Consider the following 19,748-nt stretch of genomic DNA (forward strand, 5'->3'; position numbering starts at 1 on the left):
GGGGGGGGGGGGGGGGGGGGGGGATTATTTAGTTCAAGGCTCATGCAGCTAGGGAAAGGAGGGAGGAACATGACCGTCTAGTGAGCCAGATAGTGGAGGTGGTCAGGAAGTATTCGAGGGTGCCCACCGCGGAGGTTGACAACGGGGAGTGTGGTGGGGCAACTGCACAGGGCATGGGGGTGCAATATAAGTATGGGGAGAAGGCGAGCCGTATGCTGGTACACCAGCTGCAGAGGCAAGCTTCATTCAGGGAAATACTGCAGATACGGATTGGGGCTGGGAATATGGTGTCGGAACCAGGGAAGATAAAAAAGGCATTTAGGGAGCATTACAGGGACGGTACGAGGCGGACCCGGGGGAGAGGAGGGGGCATGGGGCAGTTTCTGGACAAGCTGGAATTTCCCCAGGTGGAGAAAGCAAAGAGGTAGGCATCAGAGGAGTCCCTGGACCTGAGGGAGGTGCTGGGTGGTATCAGGGGTATGAAGTCGAGCAAGGCCCAGAGCCGGATGGGTACCCGGTGGAATATTATAAGGAATTTGCGACGGACCTGGCACCACATCTGTTGGGGGCGTTTAATGAAGCACTGGAGGAGGGGGAGTTGCCGGAGACGATGAAGCAGGCAATAATAACACTAATCCTGAAAAAGGGGAAGGATCCGGTGGAATGTGTGTCTTATCGGCCCATATCACTCGTATTATGGGCCAGGGTTTAGAGAACACCAAAGTATATCACAGAGTTCACCTGACCTACAAGATTTAATAGATTTTGGTTACGGGGAGCACAAGGGTCCACTTTCTAAGTGTTATGCAACAGAGATCTTAAGTATTTTTAAACAAAACAATGTTTATTCTATGAATCCAGTTAACATTTTAGAAAGACACAGTAAACATCCTATCAACTACCAACACAAATATCCCCCCAAAGATACAGTACTCTATAGGTAACCCTTACTAACTTTCCTAACAACATCCATAAGTTAAACACCCTTTTTGTACAAAAACAGTAGGTTTGAATTCCTTACAGACAATAGGTATTACTTCGAAGTTATCAAGTGGTCTGGGGACATTCTTTAGCATGCAGAGAGAGACCAAAAGTAAACCTTTTTTGTTTGAATGCAGCTCCAAACTGAAACCGAAACCAAAAAGCTCAGTGCCACAAAGCAGCTTCCAGCTCAAAACAAAAAATTAAAACAGAATCACAGCCCAGCTCCACCCACAGTGACATAGAACATTACAGCGCAGTACAGGCCCTTCGGCCCACGATGTTGCACCGTCCTGTGAAACCCTTCTAAAGTCCCTCTACACTATTCCCTTATCGTCCATATGCCTATCCAATGACCATTTGAATGCGTTTAGTGTTGACGAGTCCACTACTGTTGCAGGCAGGGCATTCCACGCCCTTACTACTCTCTGAGTAAAGAACCTACCTCTGACATCTGTCCTATATCTATCTCCCCTCAATTTAAAGCTATGTCTCCTCGTGCTGGACATCACCATCCAAGGAAAAAGTCTCTCGATGACTACCCTATCTATAATCACTGCAGCCATTTGATAAAACACACTTTTCTTAAAGGGACCCTCACATGATATTCTTGAACACGGATGTGAAAGTATTGGCTAAGTTATTGGCAGGGAGGATGGAAGATTGTGTCCCGGGGGTGATTGCAGAAGATCAAACAGGCTTCCTGAAGGGCAGGCAGCTCACGAGTAATATAAGACAGCTGTCGAAAGTAAATCCGTTGAGGGCTCTGGTATCGATGGTGGTGGTGTCCATGGACACGGAGAAGGCATTTGATCGGGTGGAGTGGCAGTACTTGTTCAAGGTTTTTGCAAGGTTTCGGTCGAGACTTGTGACAGGGTGTGGTTGCTGTACGTGCTACCAAAGGTGAGTGCGGGGACAAATTATGAGTTCACAGAGCTTTGACGTACACAGGGGTACGAGGCAGGGTGCTCTCTGTCGCCATTACTGTTTGCGCTGGCCATAGTGCCATTGGCGATGGCTCTCATGGGGTCGGTGGAGTGGCAGGGAATTATGAGGGGACCCTGGGAGCATTGGGTGTCGCTCTATGCCGATGACCTCTTGCTGTAAGCTTCGGATCCCCTGGAGAGTATGGGAAGGGTTATGGGCCTGCTGTGGATGTTTGGAGGGTTCCCAGCGAGGTTTTCCTGGTGAATGAGCTGGGATGGCAGGTGAATTTCGGGGGGGTGCCATTTACGGTAGCTAGGGATAGGTTTAGGTATTTGGAGATTCAGGTAGCGAGTGAATGGGCGAGTCTCCATAAGCGGGTCTACCGTCTTCGGCAGGTGTTCCAGAGCTTCCTTTCTCTGCTGGCTGAACTTTTCATTCAAAAAGTCCACCAGCTGCTCCATTGACCATTGAGCTGGTAGAGCTGACCCCTTGCTCTCCGCCATCTTTCCCTGTGTCGCTGAAAGAGTTTATTTCACTACATCCTTTCTTCTAAAACCACTTATGGTTCACAAATCCATTCACCAATGGAGTATAGTCTTCCTCCACCACTCCTCCACCTTTTTCCTTTAAAACATCCGCCCGTTAATCGGGGAAAAGGACCTACAACACCGTCTCGAGTGGGAACTGCTAAATGTGCGACCACTCGCACCATGCCTGCCAGCGGAAGTCGTGTATAGAGTTTTCATTAGGAGGACTCAATGCCCACAATATAAATTTATTTTTGGTGCTGTTTTTTGATGAGGTATTTAGTAAAAAATGGAAGATGCCACCAAATCTTTATTTTTAGCATTTGAAGCAACTAGGCAGAAGATTATAATGATGGTCTGATAAAACCATGCAAGATAACCTTAGAGGTGGTCTTGCAGTCATTATTAACAGTAACTTCAAAATGTATCTGCAATGTGGCTAAAATTTAGACAGCACAAAAGTTGCAGTGCAACAATATGGGAGATATTCACAAATTTAGTATTGAAGTTATTTATCACAATCTAACATGTTTACCAAATGCAAAAAATTAACAGAAACTGATACGATTTATACTGAACCTTGTGCATTATCTGCAAATTAGGGTACACAAAGAAACATGCTAGACCCTGGACCACTAGAGTTGTCATTGATTTAATTGTTAAGACATGTATTTTGAGACAATGTTGGTTAGGTTCTGAAATTGAATCAACTTACACAAACCATGATTAGAAAATTGAGGGAAAGTGAGGAGGAAAATTATTCAATGTACTTACTCAATATAGAAGTGCATACAATAGTTGTAATATGAAGCTAAACACAAACCTGTCCAGGAGAAATGTGTTCAGGAATTCCCTCCAGCACAGAGATGTTGTTACTCTCAATATCCAGCACGCACAGCACAGGAGTAGTTTTCTTCACCAGGGTTTCTCCCCAGTCTTCCCAATACACAAACTCATCTCCCTGTAGTTTAAGAAATAATTCATATAAACACTACCTAGAGATTTGAACATGGTACCAGTGGAATGCCTAGCCTCTCAAAGTCAGCTTAGAATATTTGCAACAGTTTTGTTTCCAATTGATATTCTATCTGGTCCTTTTCAGTGTCATATTCATTTACTGTCACAAGTATCATATCACAAATTGGGCTTGAAGATTCTTCATTTCTGGTGTAATTTTAAACTAGCTTGAGCTGATGATGAAAAGAAATGTAAAATGATTTAAACTGAAGATGAAGTAAAATGATTTAAACTGAAGATGAAGTAAAATTGGATGGGTTAATGAAGCACTGCACCACAGCTAGGTCCTACCATCATTCATTGAGCTCTAGGCATTCCAGAGTCATTTACTGCAATGTTTCTTGGTGGTTTATTTTTCAACAGATTTGCAAACTCTGATGCTTACGCAAATAGGGATGCTGTGGAGTTTACAGTACATAATCTTCACAGAGAAATTGTGCTGTTATAACAGCAAAATAAAACAGGCAAAATTCCATGATTTGTCAAAACCTTTTGGGGTATAGAATAGTGTCTAATATTAAAACCATCTTTTCTGAGTGAAAGTTGTTTTGAAGTGTCATCCATTGCAATTAAACAATAAGGTTGCATTCCAAATCATCAAGGGGCTACTAATTCCCAATATTTTGTTAACTCTTACTTTTTTTGTCTCAATGTCTGAATAAAACATTATTTTTCACACTGCCCCTCATTATCCTTACTTAAGTCCCTCATTTCTCCTATCGACACACTGCTCACTCACCTATTTAAATGCAGGATTTAATTTTGATTAGTAATCATTTGTCATTCAATGGCAAATTGGATGCTTGGATGCATCCAGAGAGCATTTGATTTTGAATCTAAGCTGCTTTAACTATATCTAATCAGTTAATGAGGCAACATTTTGAATAGTCTGCTTTTTGACCATTTTATTTTCAAAAAGTGGCCAACTCACCAAACTGATCTTATTTCCATTGGAGAAGTGATTGGGAAAGAACACAGTCCAGATTTTAAATGTTGAAACTGTATTGTCGCTTGGTTAATTAACTTATTTTACTACCTCAGCAAAGGATAGAAATGCAAGGTTGCCTTTTCAAGTTGAGATTAGATTTCTGCTTATGTGGTAGTAGATAAGAGAGAATGGACTCGCATTCAAAATAATTAATGTGGCACTGATTAACTTTCATATAGTGCTGAAAGACAAACTGGCTTTCACTGGAACTGTTTCCCTCAGTGGCTCATGCTGCCTGAAAACAGAACAGGTGAGCGGCGAGCCCCTGGTTCCACTTGCTGCTTAGTTAGCTACTCTCAGCTGAAGTAGCGGTATTAGTGTGACTATGGGGTACAGTATCTGGGTTAGGTGGGGGTGAACATTTGTCTGCTTTACCATTCCCGATTGTCAACTCACACCCACGACCTCAAGTCCTGTACCTGGAGATCAGATGAGGGAAAATATTGGGCATCCACCACATTTGAACAGCCTTCAGGCTTGCAATGAAGTCTGGCCGCTGCTCTAACAGCAGTTCATTTTGGACTATCTCATCTGTCAGTCACTCCTCCACCCAGCTAGGTCACTAGCCTTGCCAGGGATATTGTTCCTTTCTTCTCTTCCTGGCACCTTTCAATATTCAATGTCAGGAATATCAAGTTGAGTTCCTTTGTTAAAAGACATCTTCACACCCAACAGCTATGATTCATTACATGTTCATAGCATAATATTACTTTTAAACCCGAAACCTTTCACTGAAACACACTCCCCTGTCTAAATGCTAATGTTCCTGGATTGTACATGTGACATTGGAAGCTGCACAAGGTGCCTGGACAGAAGAACAGTACTGTACTTTCACAGGCTTCTCCTGTTTCTCTGGTTTGATGCTGTCTTCTTCATCTTCATTCACACTGAGTTCTGGTTTAGTTGTGAAGAAAGACTCCACTTTGGGCCTTTTCTTTTCAGCAACATACAGAATATGAGTCTCAGAGTGAGACCACACAAGGCAGCCAAAATGATCTGGTGGGAGACAGGGGAAGAAAGAGAACATATGAAGAATACTTTAACAGTACGGTCTTTAAAATAATACAACCAGGAACTAAAGTATGGATCCAAAGATTCCAAAAACTATTTTATGCAAACATAATAAAACAGAAGATTGGCATAGCACTGATCTCCTACTAGATAATGTGAATACCTTTTATTCAAGATTGCCAGATTCTCTTCTGGCAAACTGACTTGTTTGCAGTCTATTTGTCAGAGAAAAGGGCTTTTCTGTGGCTGTTTAACTGGAAATTAGCACACCACTTTTGGGTTGCCCGTCCAAGAACAGAATGTGGGTGTGGTGACACCCCACATCAGCAATGGGAGGATTCCTTTTTAAAGGGACCCCAGCTGGGGTCAGAATGGTTGCATCCTAAATTGGTTCCAGAGGCATCAGAAAGCATCGGAACAGAAGCACAAATTGGGGCGGCTCTGCTCTCAGACTCTTCCATCTGAAAGCCAGCAGAAAAGTCTTATTCTTGCGGATGGTAAGAAGAGGCCAGCCTCATAAACCGAAGAGGCATGGCTGGAAATAGCCGAGGAGGTGAGCAGGAGTTAGTGCCACAAGAAGCTCAATGGCTCATCAGGGAGGCATCCAAGTTTTAGGTGCGAATCCCGACACTACCAGTTTCTCTGTGGTATTCTGCATGTCACTCTTCAGATCAACACACCTTGCAGCTTCACTCATCCCTCTTTCTCTTGAGCGAACTCCTCACATCCTCATCTGAACAGCCAACAATGACACTTACCTTATTGCCATCTCACAATCAGCCCTCAGTCACACTCCACAAATGGTGTTATTCCACCCTCTCCATGCAATCCATCCCTCATACTCCTACCTCTTTGCTTTCTTACTTTGCAGAAGAGAGCGCACAACTTAGAGAGAAACAGAACCAGGCTGGCACTCCAGTAAGAACCACCCTGACGGCCTTGGAGATCGGCATGGCCATTAACAAAGGAGTTTCCAAAATATTGGAAAATTATGTTTAAAGCACTGAAGGCACATGCTCAGAAGAGGTTGTGCATACACAAGCCTTTCGTATAGGCAGGTAAATGGCTTTGAAGTTTCAGTTTTTAAGGCTCTTCAGCCTTTCATTTGTATGGAGGAATGGATCCTCGCTGTGTTCTTACTTTGTTGATCCTACAAGTTTCAGACATCTTGCGAAACCTGTGTGCTGGCTATTAAATCCAGTATGCTGGGTTAAAGTGGGAATTATTTGTTTTTTGCATATTTAAATCAGAGACCCGAAACCTCAAAGTGGGTTTCCCATGTACCTCTGAGTGTGCCCTGGTAAAAGCCAGAAGAGAGCTGGATCAGGCTAGGTTTCTGACATTTTTTGGAGATTCAATCTCTGAACTGCACCAAACTCTTCCCCACCTTGCCAGTTAACATTTTGCCCCAACTCTGAGACCACATAATCATTTTTTATCCATGTTTAAGTAAGTTTTTGTGATGGTCTGATACTAATCTTAGTGTCGTGATTTAAGATCCATTGACCAATGATGTGTTAAAAATGAGTTATTTCAAAACCTCCAAGCCCACAAATTAATGCATTGTAAAAAAGACATGTGCAACAGGACTGAGCAGACTTCGAGGATCAGAATGGCAGGTAGTTACATAACACCTCTGCAGCCTCTGTTCTGGGTTCTCTGATGTAGGCAATGGGAAAATGTTCATACAGAGTTAAAATTTAGAATCATTATTCTGACACTTAGAAACTGAAGAGAGCTTTCTTCAACATCTAATTATACCACACCTGATGCTTGATGCTGAATTCCTGAAATGGAAATCATTTCATTCCACAACACTAATTCACACCTTGGGCAAAAACATTCACAACAGAATCATCATTAAAAATGAACTTCAAATTGATGTCAGCCACCAAAATATTGATTAGATTCTGCATTAATATATCCCATTAGCAAATGGCCAGTTTAGTATTAAACTTAATTTTGCTTTAAAAAAACTAGAATTCAAAAGTGCCTGGAAATAAATGTAATTTACAATTGTAATGAGGCCGACTGCATCTTAAAAGCTCCATGCTGATATGGAATCTTGCATAGCATGGATCCTATTCTGGTTTATGCCAAAACCTACATTTCATTTTGGGAAGGGGACATTTTGTGCAGGATATATGTTGACAGTTCAGGCCATCAGGTACAAGAGAATGCATATCTAGACATCCACTACAAAATAAAATTGTGAAATTTGCTCTTGCTTCCCATCTCCATTATTCCAAAGCTATACCTACAGTTTTATAGTTTTTAATAGCCAAGGCTAATTCCTACTGTGTTGTTCTCTGTTCTGCTTTACCTGGATGACTTGAATTCGTAGTGTTGAACAAGGAACAATAAGCTTTGTTAACTGAGTAAACTAGTTTATCAACACTACTAAATAAGATTCGTACGTATTCCTAAAGTATAAGCTACATTAAATTATGCTATCTCTAACTGCAGAACTCTCAAATACACAACTGATCTATCTTGTGAACACCTTCTACCCAGAATCCCAGAAGTCACCTGATATTTATGACTGTTCTGTGGTTCCCTCTGGTGGCAAGAAGCATTAACTTGTTAACTCTTTACATGCCAGTCAATATACATATCATGACACCTACCATGTTATTGCCTGCTTTTGCTGAATAGAGCAGAAGAATAAAATGCTGTTTCCCTACTCTTTCCACGTGCACACAACAGAATATACCAGTCTTATTAAAAAATGAATAGAGCTAAACATTGTCTTTCTGAATAAATGCTATTTGCTTCCAGCTAAATTCGTACCGTCTTCATACACCTTGCCATGTTTGTCAAGTGCAGTCAGGTTTATACTCTTCTCCTTGGAGTTTTTGTTCCAGATCTGTAAGTGAGATCAATCAGTACAAGATTGTAGACAACTACATACTCACAGAAGTCTGACAATTAAGGTGCTGAATTTCATATCAAATCCAAAATCAATGCCTTAAAGGTGAGAGTAACAATTTCTAGATAAATTCTGGTTTATAAAGATAATACAGCGAAAGCTACTCATGAATGGTCACAAGGCGATAATTTTACTACAGTTTCAGGAAGCATCATAGTGTAAATTGTGTGGTCCCACACCACTGAAAAAGGAACATCAGAAAATGGTACTGAGGGACTGATGTCAAAGCATGGTAAATTGCAGAAAGCAAATGCATCATTTTCCACTCAGCACTGGCTCTCTATAGGACCTTGACAAACAAAATTCCAGCTGGAAATGTTTGAAGAACACATACTAAGTAATGAGGATTTGAAGAACAATTTTATTACAGTAGCAAGTACAGGTGAAATGTTTTCACTTTTGGTTCCTGATCATAAGGCAACAATGGCCTTCTGCTTTAGAGTTTGTAGGAGGCAAGTGTTACTTGCAAGTGTCACAAACAGCAATACGTTTCAATTGCAAACTTACCTCCAGAAATTGCTTCTCCTCTCCCTTTTTGTTGGTGTGGTCCCGGAGAACAGCCTTCAAAAATCCAGAGGGAGACTCGCTGCTCAATAGCCTTCAGAAGAAAGAAATTGTAATTATACAACACATTTCATGTCCTCAGTATGTTCCAAAACATCTTACAGCCTCGAAAACATTCAAAGTCACCATAAACACCAATGAGATGGCGGTTTTGGTTGAAGGATAAACATTAGTGAGGCATACGAATCAGGAGCTTGTTCCACCATTCAACAAGGTCAAAACTGATCGACATCCCAAATCCATACACCTCCTTCAGTTCCATATTATTTAATACCCTTGGCCAGCAAAATCCATCGATCTCAGATTTAAAATGAGAAAAAAGTTTACCTAATCTACCCTATCAATTCCTTCCAAAATCCTAAAAGCCAAAATCAAATCACATCTTAACATTCCAGATTCCAGGGAAAGTAAATCTCATTTGTGTAGTCTCTCCTCATAATTGAACACTTGGAAACCCGGTACAATTCTCGAGAATCTTCATTGCGCAAGGCCAATATTTCTTTTTTCTGTAACCTCTTATCTAAAATGCATTGCCCAGTACTGTACATAGTTCTCTAGATGTCATGTAACCAGGAATCTGCATTGTGAAAGCAAACCATCCTTCACTTAATATTCTACGTCCTCAGATGTGAAGGCTAACATTCCATTAGTTTTTTTGGTATCTGACCATTACATTTTAGTGACCTGTGTACATGGATCCACCTTTTCACAGCTTTTCACCACTTAAAAATAAAATCTATCTTTTTTTGGGTCACACTTACTACACTGAAGTCCATCTGCTACTTTTGTCCACTCATTTAATCTATCAATACCTCTTTGTCTACACTGCTTAACATGCCATCATGTTTTGTGTTATTGGCAAACGTCAATCTGAATGGTGCCATTTGATCTTTAAGTCTAGACTAATTGATAGGGGTGTCATTTAACCTATTAATGACAATGTACAATTCTCTCAATGCTGCATTGATGTTAGCTTAGAATACATGTTCAAGTTTTGGAATTGTCGTGTCCTTGATGTCACGCTGTTAACTGACCTCCCTGTGGACCTTCTTGAGCTGTGTGCTTCAAATACTCACTGAACCTTCAGGAGAACTCTACATGGTAGAGCAGTTACTGTTGCAATGGGCCAGGGTTCAGAAAACACCAATGTATATTATGGAGTTCACCTGACCTAACTGTTTATTGATTTTGGTTACGATGAGCACAAGAGCCTGTCTTTTAGGTATTATTCAACAGAGTTCTTAGGCGCTTTTAATCAAAAACCAAGCTTTATTCTACGAATTTAGTTAACATTTGTATATAAACACCCACAGTAAGAATTATCAACTACAAACGTAAAGACCCCACACAGCTACAGTAATATATGTATAGCCCTTCATGAATTCCCCCTTAACTGTTCCAATTTAATAACAAGATCCCATAAAACAAAAAACCCTTTTTACAAAAAACAGCACGTAACTATAATCATTGGGTTTCTTCCTTGGACTAATTCAGGTCAATATACTTCTCTGTCTGAGTCTACAGCAGCCAAATGTAAAAACAAAAGTAAAATCTCAGAGCCACAAATGAGCTCCAAAACGCAAAGCGAAAGTAAAAACTTACAGAGCCACAGCCCACACAAAAACATACAAGACAAAAATATTTCTTAAATTGACACTCCTATGACACTGTACAGATAGATAATGGTCCACTCACTCGCCCTGTAGTTCTGTGCAATTTCCAGAGGGGCCAGCATACACAATGGAATTGCTATCATAAAATATAATATACTGTCGGCAGAATTTCACCCGCTCAGCTCGTTCCAGATCCCTCTGAGACCATTCTGAAACCAAAAAAAATTCACAATTCTTAAAGCCTTGAATATTGAATAGTTAGTGCTGCATCAAGAAGATAGTTAATGTTTGAACATTGAACAGTTAGTGCACATCTAATTCTATTCCTGGGAAGGGATTATATGAAAGAGATTCTTTCAGGAATGCCCATTGTTGTAATATATTTAGTAGTAGGAAGCTGATCTGGAAGTAAAACATCCTAATTTTGTTGCGTACTTCTATATAGTCTTTTAAAGGGGAGTTGTACAGTTTTTGCTGTATGGTTAAAAATTAAATTCAGAGCAATAACCATACAACAGGATGCTGACAAAATATTGGTGCAGACAGTGATGATTGAGATATTGGGTGGCACAGTAGCACAGTGGGTAGAACTGTTGCTTCATAGCTCCAGGGTCCCAGATTTGCTTCCCGGCTTGGGTCACAGACTGTGCGGAGTCTGTTCTCCCTGTGTCTGTGTGGGTTTCCTCCGGGTGCTCCGGTTTCCTACCACAGGTCCTGAAAGACGTGCTGTTAGGTAATTTGGACATTCTGAATTCTCTTTCTGTGTACCCGAACAGGAGCCGCAATGTGGTGACTAGAGGCATTTCACAGTAACTTCATTGCAGTGTTAACGTAAACCTACTTGTGACAATAAAGACTATTAATTGCTCAGATTAGATAAATTACCTGTTTCCCAGGTTAAGGGAAATGGGAGTGGAGCTAGCAGAAGGCTTGACATAATCTTTCCTAGATTCTGATGAGATGCCAGAGAATTGGGAAGTGGCAAATGTGACACCTTTATTCAAGAAAGGGTGCAAGGACATACCTAGAAACTACAAGTGGAAACAATAATTATGGGGGAAAAATTAACAGGCACATGCAAGGAGAGACTTGGAAAAGGTGCATTATGTTTCACTTAATCATACTGAATTTTTTGCTGGAACAGAGAAGATTAATGAAGGGAATGTAACGCATGTTGTTTATATGGATGTTAAGACAACATTTAACAAAGTACTACCCAAAAAACTGGTCAACAAAACTGAGGATCATGGAGGAGGATAAATGTCAGCTTAGATAAAAAATTGACTTAAGGACAAAAAGCAGCAAGTCGTGATAAATGGTTGCTTTTAAAACTGGAAGATGGTAAAAGGGTTAGTGTCAAGACCACTGATTTTTTGATATTGCCACACCTCCAAGTTTGGTATCGCTGGCAAATTTTGAAATTTTCCTCTGTATTTTAATCTCAAAGTCATGACAAGCAGCTGGTGAAATGTAATACAGTGAAGTGTGAAATGCTGCATTTTGTCAAGACGGGATAGGGAGAGGCAATACGGACCTAATCGTAAGGTCTAAAGAATGTGCAGGGACAAAGGGACCTCGGATTTCATGTCCACAGATCTTTTAAAATGGCAGGACATATTGAGAGCAGTTAGCAAATCATATGGGACTTTGGGCTTCATAAACAGAGGTATTAAGTACAAAAGCAAAGCGGTTATCTTGAGCCTTCACAAACTCTGGTTTGGACACAATTGGACTACTGTGCCGAGCTCTAATCGGCACAGTTAAGAAAAGATGTGACTATCCTGAGGATGTGCAGAGGAGATTTAACAGAATGGGATGAGGGAAGGAACTCAGTTACAAGGTCAAGTCTGAAAAGCTGAAGTTGCTCTCCTTGGAGAAAAAGAGGCTGAGGGGAGATCTGATAGAGGTGTATAAGATTAGAACAAGTTTAAATAAGGTAGACAAAGAAAAGCTGTCCCCATTAGCTTATGGTACAAGGGACACAGATCTAAGGTTTTGGGAAGATATACAGGGGGATGTGAGGATTAACATTTTTACACAGCAAGTGGTAATGTCCTGAAACTATACCATAATGTTTTCTCTTCAAAAAAATACAACACATTACTTTACTTAACCAGTTTTGATGTAGACAACAAAGCTCTTTCCTGCAGTTACCTGTATAGATGTTGCAGTGTTTACCCCCATACTGGGAAACAACCTCTGGTCCAATGCAGGCTTTCGACAAAGATGGGAATTTGCTCAGCTCTTTGTAGATCTCAGCAATCTCGTTGGAGTTGGTGACCACCTTCAACAAAAAAAAAGTATGATTTGTTCATTTATAGCAGGTACAATTTTGAAGTTGATCTGCCATTAAGGGCTAGCATTGGATTTGGTTCACACGTGGCATTAAGTACGTTTTATTTATCAGCTAAATTCACTGAAAATTATATCATAAGAACCGTTTCCCCTCCCTACTCATGTAAAGTAATAACTTCCCTCCCATATTTATGTCTGTGTGTGCTTAGTTGGTAGCATGTTTTGCACTGAGTCATAAGGTTCAAGCATCATTACAGAATGGAGCAGATAATCTATGCTCACACATCAGTGCAGTACTCAAGTGCTTAATTGTCAGTTGCACTCTATTGCAGGAGGCATGAAACCAAGACCTTGTCTCCTTGTTCAGGTAAACATGGATGATCCAACTGCACTTTTTAAAAAGAGCAGGAAGTTCTCTTGGTGTTCCTACCAACATATTTCCTTGAAAACAAAATCAAAGATCATTCACTAAAATGTTTGTGGGACCTTACAGTGTGCATACTGTTTTTTCCTCTTTCATGAGATATTTATTTCATTGGCAACAAATGCTGGTCTTGCCAATTCCTAAATGCGCTTGAACTGGGTGGCTTGCTGGGCCATTTCAGAGGGCAATTAAGAATCACCATTGATGTGTTGGGCAAGCTGGGTCTATGTGGACTGCGTTTGATGCAGTGCAGAGAGAGACAGACTACCAACACTTGATGAGATGCAACACGATTTTATTGAACATCTAACTACATTACATGCTTAACTGTGGGTTGACACTATGCTGACTTGACTGGAGACCTGAGGCTAGCCTGACCAGACTAACTGATTACCATATGGTGTTTGTACTAGTTGCTGCTCACAAGCTCTGACTGTCTCAGAGGCTGGATCCCAAGAGAGAGGGAAAACTGGTGTCCTCTGGCTTTATAGTGGTCGTGTCCTGTCTGCTAATTGGCTGCTATGTTGTGTGTGCTCACTGGTCATCCTGTGTGTCAATCACTGCCTATCTGCACTCCATCGCATACATGGATGTATATTATGACAACCAATGTTGCTGTGGGTCTGGGGTTACATGTAGGCCAGGCAAAGATAGCAGATTTCCTTCCCTATAGGACATTAAGGAACCATATGGGTTTTTACAATAATCGACGACGGAGATTAGTTTTAGTTTACAGATTTTTTTAAATTGAATTTAAATTCTGCCAGACATCCTGGTTGGAACATTTATCTACATTGCAAAAGTGACAGCACTTCTAAAATTATTTGCAAAGTATTTCCAGGTGTTCTGAGTATATGGTAAAATGCTACATTAATACAAGTTCCTTTTTCTTTGAGACTATACCACCATCACACATGTTGAAACCAATGCTGTCACTAGGATTTTAGCACAATGAAAGGTGTTAAGTTAATTAATATATCTGTTTGAATTGTGAAAAAATTGTCCCATCATAACTTATAATTTTTTGCCTTCTAAACTTAGGCTGTATCCAGGAATAATATTTTGTGCTACACAATATCAGGGTGAATCACTGCTAGTTACTGGTTTGCTAATAACAGCATATTTATATAGAGCCTTTAGCGTAGTAAGTCCCAAGGAGCGCAACATAAGGAGATATTAGAGCAGATAACCATCAGTGGTGAAAGAGGTAGGTTTTAGGTAGTCTTCAAAGGAAGAAGTAGAGGAAGAGAGGTCAATGGTTTAGGGAGAGATTCCAGCATTTAGGGCCTTAGCACCTAGTGGGCTGACAGCCAATACCGCAGTAATTCAAATTGAAAATACTCAATAGGTCAGTATTGGAGGAGTGCGGATCTCTTGGAGTGCTGATGAGCTGGAGATGATCACAAAAATAGGAAGGGGCGAAAAATTTGAAAATAAAGATGAGAAATTGTAAATCAAGGTGCTGCTTGACGGGCGCCAATGTCATTCAAAAAGCACAGGAATGGTGGGTGAACATGTCTTGGGAGCAAGGACATCAGCATCAAGAGTTTTGAATGCACTGGGAAAGTAGAGGTCAGAGGTAACACAGGGTGTTAAAGTGAGAGTGTCACCAACAGTTGAAGCAGATCTCTATCATCGGTTGTACATGGAAATCAAGCCAAAATAATTAATACTGTACTAAACGCATCTAGTAAAACTGTGTTGTGCAATTTTCCCCTCACAGCATATTCATTAGATGGGTGGAGTTTAAATATTGAGGGAACTCTTAGAAATTAAATTTGGTTTCAGCATTTAGTTGATCTCCCACAGAATCGCCACAACAAAATTTTTCTTTGCCATGGCTGCTCTCCATTAACATTAGTAATTAATTTTGTTTTACACAAAGCTGAACCTGTTTTGCTTGCACCAGGCTAGGCTGAAGTTTAAAAATTGAAATGTCTTGTTAACTAAACCATTGTAACAGTTTGCCTTTTGTAGTTTGCTGAGGTCGGGTTGGAGGGGCATGGGGAGCAGAAACTGAAAACGGAAAAATGAACTGGATTCACAATACATGTGCCAACATGAACAATGTCCATTTTTAGTTTTAATAGTAATCTATGCTCCTGGGGGAGCAGCCAATCCTTCCAGAAGGTATAAGATTTCCAATAGTATCTCGGATAGATTAAGGAGGATATTAGATTAAGGCAACTTGAGGACATTACAAGATTACAAATTATCATTGTAAAGTATTGGGACAATTTTAGAAACCAGCAAAGACTGACCAAAAAGTTGATGAAAAGTGAAAAATTTGAATGAGAATAAAGTGGCCAAGATATAAAAACAGATTGTAAGAGTTTGTACACGTATAGACAGGAGGAGTGTAGATGGAGTAGATATTCGACCCTTAAAGGCAGAGGCAGGCGAAATCATGGGGAAAGGGCAGGGACATTCAGTCTTCACAGTAGAACACAAAAGTGCCAGAAGAAATGGGTAACCAAGGGGCTACGAGTGAGGAACTTAAGATAATTAGTACTAACAGGGAAAGAGTATTGGAGAAAATTAAGGGACTCGGAACCAACAGGTCCCCAAGAGCTGATGGTCTGCCTCATATGATCTAAAGAAAATAGCTGCAGAGAGATAGTGGATGCACTGTTCATGATTTTCCAAAATGTTCTGGATTACAGAGTGGAACCAGTAGATTGGAAGTTAGCAAATGTTACACAACCACTCTAGTAAAGGAGGGGGAAGAAAAATAGGAAACCACAGGTCAATTATCTGGCATTAGTTGTCAAGAAAATGCTTGAATCTATTATTAAGGCAGTCTTAACAATACACTCAGAAAATCATCATCTGATCAGCCATCATGAGCCAACATGGTTCTACAAAAGGAGAATAATGTTTGACTAATGTGTTAGAGTTAAGTATGTAACTGGTAACGGGAAACATGTAGGTGTAGTTTCAAATGCATTTGGTAACGTGCCACACAAAAGGTCAATATGCAAGATAAGGTCTCATGGAGTTGGGGACAATATATCAGCAATAATGGAGGAGTGTTTTCTTTTTATTCATTTATGGGATGTGGTCATCGCTGGCTAGGCCAGCAGTTATTGCTCATCCATAAATGCCTTTGAAAAGGTGGTGGTGAGCTGTCTTCTTCAACTTCTGCGGTTTCTGTGGCATAGGTGTACCCACAATGCTGTTAGAGAGGGAGTTCCAGGATTTTAACCGAGTGACAGTGATGGAATGGCTATATATTTCCAATGGACAGGATACTAAGAGTAAAGATAAAAGGGGTTTTTAGGTTTACTGGCTGTTACTAGTGGAGCTGTGCAAAGGTCAGTATTGGGGCCTCTGCTGTTTACAATCTACATTAATGATTTAGAGGAGGAGGCCGAGGGTAACGTAGCCAAGTTTCCTGATGACACAAGGCTGGGAGGGAATGCAAGCTGCAGGGAGATGTAGCTAAGTTGGCACCAAGGTGACAGATACAATATGTAGGGCTGTGTCAGTTTAGTCACTTCAAAAAATTATTCTGCTTCTCTATTCTTATAACCAAAAGTGCAGTAAGAAGCCTTACAACACCAGGTTAAAGTCCAACAGGTTTGTTTCAAACACTAGCTTTCGGAGCACTGCTTCTTCCTCAGGCAATTCACCTGAGGAAGGAGCATTGCTCCAAAAGCTAGTGTTTGAAACAAACCTGTTGGACTTTAACCTGGTGTTGTAAGACTTCTTACTGTGCTCACCCCAGTCCAATGCCGGCATCTCCGCATCATGGCTACCAAAAGTGCAAAACTTCTGAATGTTGCTGTTGAGAGAATTGGATGTAATTGCAACAAGGAACACAAAGTCAGCTACAGCAAGCTATTAAGAAGGCAAATAGCATGTTAGACTTTATTGTAACGAAATTGAAGTACTCAAATAAGGGAATTACACAGTGATTTAGAACAAATCAGCCATAGACATTGCTGTTCATTTTTTGAACCACACAATATGGAGTTGTATCAAAGTTGCAGCAGTGCTCAAAGCATGGGTGTGATTCACTTGGCTGTTTCTAATTGAGAAAGGAAGAGTCAACTACATTGCGATTAGACAGGTGTCACATATTGGTCATATCGCAACTGTGCTTAGTGAAATATAGTTCAGTTGCCGGATTTCTAGTGACTTGAAAGCTGATGTCCACTTGCTCGATGAAACATGAAAAAACAGTCCATTTGTTACCTTCTCAGTTCCTACTTTCCTACTTTGCAGGACCACTCCATGAAACGCGATGTAAGAACAGCCAGCCTTCAGAAGGAAAGCTATCTGATTGCTCTCAAAATGTTCTTGGGAATCTAATGACACGTGGGAAGCTAACTGAAGAATTTGGTTTTAAACTTAGCTGGTAAGTTGGCAGTTTTCGCAAAACAGTTGAGATGATTAAACAATAGACAGCATTGCGTGGCTACCAATGAGGGTTGGAGTATCCAATTTTTGGGAAACTGGACAGTGCAGCAACATGAAAATGTGTTCAGCCTTCATCCTAATAGATCTATTGAAACCAGGGATCAAAAGGAAAAGGGTGCTGTAGAACTAATAGAGATATTTTAGGAGGTTGGCCATAAGCCAAAGGTCTATTAAATGTATGGACTCTACTTTTGGAAATGGCAGACGACAGAGTGCAAGCAAATCAAAAGCCAGAATGAAGAAGCCATTACATGGGCAGCACGGTAGCACAGTGGGTAGCACTGTTGCGTCACAGCACCAGGGTCCCAGGTTCGATTCCCAGCTTGGGCCACTGTCTGTGCGGAGTCTGCACGTTCTCCCTTTGTCTGCGTGGGTTTCCTCCAGGTGCTCTGGTTTCCTCCCACAAGTACCGAAAGACATGCCATTAGGTGAATTGGACATTCTGAATTCTCCCTCGGTGTACCCGAACAGGCGCCGGAATGTGGCGACTAAGCGCTTTTCACAGTAACTTCATTGCAATGTTAATGTAAGCCCACTTGTGACAATAAAGATTATTATTAATAGACATGTTGATTCTTTGCCCTCCTGGGAATTCTGACAAAATAAAGACAGTTCACTCTTGGAAAATTTTTGTTTCAAGTAAACTGGAACACTTTGTCAGAAACAGAACACTTTCAAATGAAATAGGAGGCTTGTTTTTCGGAATAATTTGACTATTTGGAAGTTGTTCTCCGAGCTCTGACAGTACGTGATGTTAGCCTTGGCTGGTGTCAGTTTAAAACCTTAAATCTATTTTTAAAAGATTGCACATTTGGTTTATTAATATTGCATACATATTGTATTGTGATGAATAAGGTAGCCTTATCACCACAGGTTTGGCAAGCATCGAAATCCTATTGGAGAACACTGATTGAAAACATGGGGCGCAAGCTCAGGATATAGGTTTGATCATTTAAAACAGAGATAAGGCAGAATTTCATCATTCAGAGGGTTGGGAACCTTTGGAATTGTCCATCCCAAAGGCTCAGATAGATTTCTGGTCTCTCAGGGAATCTATGGATTTGGGAATTGTCACCAAATTGGGGTTGAGGCAGAAGATCAATGATATTTGTATGGACTGGCACAGCAAGCTCAATGGACTATGTGGTTTACTCCTGCTCCTATTTCTTATGTTATTAATGCTGAGCAATATCTCCAAATTAGTGGTCCATATTGGAACTGAACATTTTAAGACCTTAACAACAGTCATTAAAACAAAACTTACATTCCATCCATCTCAGCAGAATTTGAGATGTGATGGCATGCGCTCGATGCTTTGTTCTTTGCGTTGGTTGCAAAAAATCCATTAAACATTTGGAAACAGCATGTTTCTGGATTTGTTAAACTACTGCAGAGGGTAAAATATCACAACTCAATACACCACCCACACATTCAATGGAAATGCTGCATAGATATTTCAAATCCAACAATTGTAAATAAATTATACGACAGATTGAAATCATGGTCCAACAGCCAGGAATTGGGAACGTCTGAACTGCTGGTCTCTCCACAAATTAATATCCAGACACATACTTGCAATGAAGCTAATTAGGCTAGGTCAGCTTCCCAGACACACTCCACACACCAGAACAAATACCGAATGGATCGATGAAGAAATGGCCTGCCGACAAGTCGAGAAACTGACTGCAAACATTACCAAATCAGAATTCTGAATACTTGTGGAACAGATGCACTAAATCCACATAATTTAATTCAAATGTTCCATTAAACTGAACAAAGTGCTCACCCTCTGCATATCTACAATTAATATTATTAAAAAAGAACAAGGCTGAACACAAAAATTTTATTACTCATTGTACTGACCCTACAATAGTTCCTCTACCAGGTGACAGTTGAGCATGAGGAACAAAATTGTCAATTATTCACATATTCCATTGAAATAATAGCTAATTACCACAATTCTGAGGTTTACAAACACAACCATGCTGCAAAAAGCAACGGGATCAGGTTAGGAACTTGTGATCAACAGCTCCATTAACTGGGAGACAGG

The 19,748-nt window shown here is 40.6% G+C and overlaps 1 protein-coding gene across 2 annotated transcripts in view; it reads right to left on the reverse strand.

Moving 5' to 3' along the window:
• The window catches only part of apeh (acylaminoacyl-peptide hydrolase), a 147,501-nt gene that overhangs the window by 111,330 nt on the left and 16,423 nt on the right, over window positions 1-19,748 (reverse strand). The window contains exons 1-7 of one of the 2 annotated variants that reach the window (XM_038810724.1): window positions 16,999-17,056; window positions 12,712-12,841; window positions 10,640-10,766; window positions 8,888-8,978; window positions 8,242-8,317; window positions 5,270-5,436; window positions 3,259-3,396 (exon numbers count right to left, since the gene is read on the reverse strand). In XM_038810724.1, coding sequence (XP_038666652.1) covers window positions 3,259-3,396; window positions 5,270-5,436; window positions 8,242-8,317; window positions 8,888-8,978; window positions 10,640-10,766; window positions 12,712-12,841; window positions 16,999-17,028 — 759 coding nt within the window. In that variant the 5' untranslated portion in view covers window positions 17,029-17,056. Of the gene's footprint in view, window positions 1-3,258; window positions 3,397-5,269; window positions 5,437-8,241; window positions 8,318-8,887; window positions 8,979-10,639; window positions 10,767-12,711; window positions 12,842-16,998; window positions 17,057-19,748 lie in introns of those variants that run through there. The other variant, XM_038810725.1, reaches the window with a different exon arrangement.

Source organism: Scyliorhinus canicula, chromosome 11, assembly GCF_902713615.1.
Source record: "Scyliorhinus canicula chromosome 11, sScyCan1.1, whole genome shotgun sequence".
In the NCBI taxonomy this organism is placed as follows: domain Eukaryota; kingdom Metazoa; phylum Chordata; class Chondrichthyes; order Carcharhiniformes; family Scyliorhinidae; genus Scyliorhinus; species Scyliorhinus canicula.